Source organism: Etheostoma cragini, unplaced genomic scaffold (assembly GCF_013103735.1).
Source record: "Etheostoma cragini isolate CJK2018 unplaced genomic scaffold, CSU_Ecrag_1.0 ScbMSFa_4179, whole genome shotgun sequence".
Lineage (NCBI taxonomy): Eukaryota > Metazoa > Chordata > Actinopteri > Perciformes > Percidae > Etheostoma > Etheostoma cragini.
The window spans coordinates 1-3,509 of NW_023268524.1; the positions used below are offsets into that span (position 1 = coordinate 1).

Below are 3,509 nucleotides of genomic sequence, written 5' to 3' on the forward strand. Positions count from 1 at the left end.
GGACGCCAGTCTCCTCCGCCGAGAACAGCCCCACCTCCAGCCCTGAGGACGCCGGTCTCCTCGGCTGAGAACAGCCCCACCTCCAGCCCTGAGGATGCCGGTCTCCTCGGCTGAGAACAGCCCCACCTCCAGCCCTGAGGATGCCGGTCTCCTCGGCTGAGAACAGTCCGCCCATTAGGCATTCAAATAGTGATTTGGATTTGGATCCCCATGGCAACGTACCTGTGAACTCCAGAGCACACACCCCCTTGCTATGGTGTCCCTTCAGCAGCGACAGACACTTCAAAGTCTGGACGTCCCAGACATGGACGGCCGGGTCTCTGCCAACCTGAACACACAGACAGCCAATCAGATTCACTCTCAGGCCGCCTTATCGGTATGATATCGAATTGCAACATAAACAACGCAATGACATCGCACCCTAACATAAACATCGCCATGACATCATACCCTAACATAAACATCGCCATGACATCATACCCTAACATAAACATCGCAATGACATCGCACCCTAACATAAACATCACGATGACATCATACCCTAACATAAACATCGTGATGACATCGTACCCTAACATAAACATCGCAATGACATCGCACCCTAACATAAACATCACGATGACATCGTACCCTAACATAAACATCGTGATGACATCGTACCCTAACATAAACGGCGCACTCTGATTGGCCGGTACCTGAGCCGAGGCCACGTAGTCCTTGAGCGGGTGCATGGCGAGGCTGAGGATGTCGTCGTCGTGGCCGAGGTAGAAGCGTTGCGCGTGCTGCTGCCGGCCGTACACCACGGCCACGGCCGCCACGTGGTACACCACCTCGCCGCTCTGGCTGTAGAACAGGTTGTTACGGCAGTCGAAGCCTCGGTACCTGCAGGAAACAGCCCCGCCACAATAAAGGTACAGAAACACAGACACAGAGTACCGCAGCAGGAAGATGGGGGACGGGGGAAAGGGGGAGGGGAGGCGGGGGACGGAGGACGGGGGACGAGGGATGAGGGACGGGGGATGGAGGACGGGGACGGGGGTTTAGAGGCAGAATGGTGTCTGGTTTTACCCGTGAACAAACTGCAGGCAAAGCCCCTCCTCCGGAGCTTTCTGGCGCTTCAGGGAACCAATCAGCTTCTTCCTGAGCTGAGGAAGGTCCTCCTTATACACCTGCAGAGAGAGAGACAGGACAGTCAGACAGACAGAGAGACAGAGACAGAGACAGGACAGTCAGACAGACAGACAGACAGAGAGAGAGACAGGACAGTCAGACAGACAGACAGACAGAGAGACAGACAGACAGATGGACAGACGGACCGAGTTCGAGACAGACAGGCAGAGAGAGATACAGACAGACAGAGAGAGAGAGAGAGACAGGCAGACAGACAGGCAGAGAGAGAAAGAGAGACAGGCAGACAGACACAGAGAGAGACAGACAGACAGATGGACAGACGGACCGAGTGGGAGACAGACAGGCAGAGAGAGAGACAGACAGACAGAGAGAGAGACAGGCAGAAAGACAGACAGAGAGACAGACCTGCCGTTCGTAGCTGGTCTGAGCTTCCTGTTCGATGTCCGAGTCAAGCTCCGGGACGTCCGATAGGTCTGAGTCCGACTCTCCGCTGTTGGAGTCGGCGTAACCCTCTGGACGGGGACAACAGGGACAGCAGGGACAGGGACACGTCTCGTTAATACAGGGATCAATTCATCATCCATTCATCATCCATTATCCAGAGGAGGAGTAGGAGGAGGAGGGGTTCATCTGGAGGGGGGAGGGATTAATCTGGGGGGCTAATCTGAAGGGGGAGGGGTTAATCTAAAGGGGGTAATCTGGAGGGGGGGTTAATCCACCAGCAGTGCCCCCTGGTACCTTGGAGGAGGGGCTCCAGCACCCCGTTCATCACGCCCTCGGGAAGGAAGCGCCACTGGAAGACGGCGTGGTCCGCCCCCCCGGTGCTGACCACCCACTGCAGGTCGCTGGACCAGCGCACCGTGGTCACATGGGCAGAGTGGCCAATGTACTTCTTAAACTTGGCTCCTATTGGACCAGGAAGACAAATAACAAGTCCTTTAGAAAGACAGACAGGGAGACAGGAAGACAGACAGACAGAGAGACAGACATGGAGAAAGACTGAGAGGTCTGGAGGGTCCATAAAGGTCTGGATGGTTCCTAAAAGTCTGGAGGGTCACTGAAGGTCTGGAGGGTCCTTGAGAGGTCTTGCGGGTCCCGAAAGGTCTGGAGGGTCCCTGAGACGTCTGGAGGGTCCCTGTAAGGTCTGAAGGGTCCCTATACGTCTGGAGGGTTCCTAACGGTCTAGAGGGTTCCTAAAGGTCTGGATGGTCCCTGAGATGTCTGGAGGGTTCCTGAGAGGATGCAGACCCACCTTTCTTGAGGCAGGGAAAGCGGAAGAGTTTGACGAGGCCCAGGTCGTCCCCGGTCACCAGCGTCGCGCTGCTGTAGTTGGCGTCCACAGAGTTAACGTTGGTGACGTTGGAGTATTTGGGCCAGATCCCGTTCACCTCTGGGCCGAGGACACTGGTCCACGTCATCCAGTGGATCGTCTTCGCCTCCTCTTTAGGGACCAATTTCCCCGCTGCAGGACACAGGACAAAAGAATCAGGAGTCAGGAGTCAGGAGTCAGGAGTCAGAACACAGGACAAAGGAGTCAGGACACAGGATCCAGGACACTGGGCATTAATAATAGGAATGAATGACTGAATGATTGGATTGGACAATTGGCTCCTGTTCCAGGACACATGACGTACCTGGCATCCTGTAGAAGGTCACATGACATACCTAGCATCCTGTAGAAGGTCACATGACGTACCTGGCATCCTGAAGAAGGTCAGATGACGTACCTGGCATCCTGTAGAAGGTCACATGACGTACCTGGCATCCTGTAGAAGGTCACATGACGTACCTGGCATCCTGTAGAAGGTCACATGACGTACCTGGCATCCTGTAGGTGGTCACATGACGTACCTGGCATCCTGTAGAAGGTCACATGACGTACCTGGCATCCTGTAGGTGGTCACATGACGTACCTGGCATCCTGTAGGTGGTCACATGACGTACCTGGCATCCTGTAGAAGAGGCGCTCCCCGGAGCCGTCGTTGGTCTGCAGGAAGCGCCCGTCCACGGACCAGTCCAGATGCGTGATGAAGGACGCCGAGCGGCTGCACTCGCCCACCTTCTTGTAGCGCTGCCCCACAGCGTAGATGTCCACCAGCCCGTCGTTGGAGCCAACCGCCAGCAGGGACCCGTCGGGGGAGAACTTCAACTCGTGGATCACCTCCTTCCTGTCCTTGATGTGCACCACCTCCGTCATGTCCCTGGAGAAACAGCTGGTGACTCAAGTTCCTCACGTTGGTCACATAAGTTAGACGATGTCTGACGTTATAAATAATAATAAAGCCTGAAAAAAGCCTCGGTAGCTTGTTTCTACCTGATGATGAACATCTGTCCTGTAGGGTAACATTACAGCTTGTTTCTCCCTGATGATGAACATC

General features: G+C 55.1%; 1 protein-coding gene across 1 annotated transcript; it reads right to left on the reverse strand.

Moving 5' to 3' along the window:
- Positions 1 to 34: 34 nt before the first annotated feature.
- Positions 35 to 3,337, reverse strand: LOC117941079 (echinoderm microtubule-associated protein-like 6; the record flags this gene model as incomplete). Its single annotated transcript, XM_034866176.1, has 8 exons — positions 3,076 to 3,337; positions 2,384 to 2,593; positions 1,870 to 2,037; positions 1,537 to 1,643; positions 1,069 to 1,169; positions 696 to 882; positions 223 to 328; positions 35 to 156 (listed from the first exon to the last, which is right to left on the reverse strand). Coding segments are annotated over exons 1-8 (1,254 nt in total), but the record flags the coding sequence as incomplete, so codon positions are not given.
- Between the last annotated feature and the right edge of the window lie 172 nt (positions 3,338 to 3,509).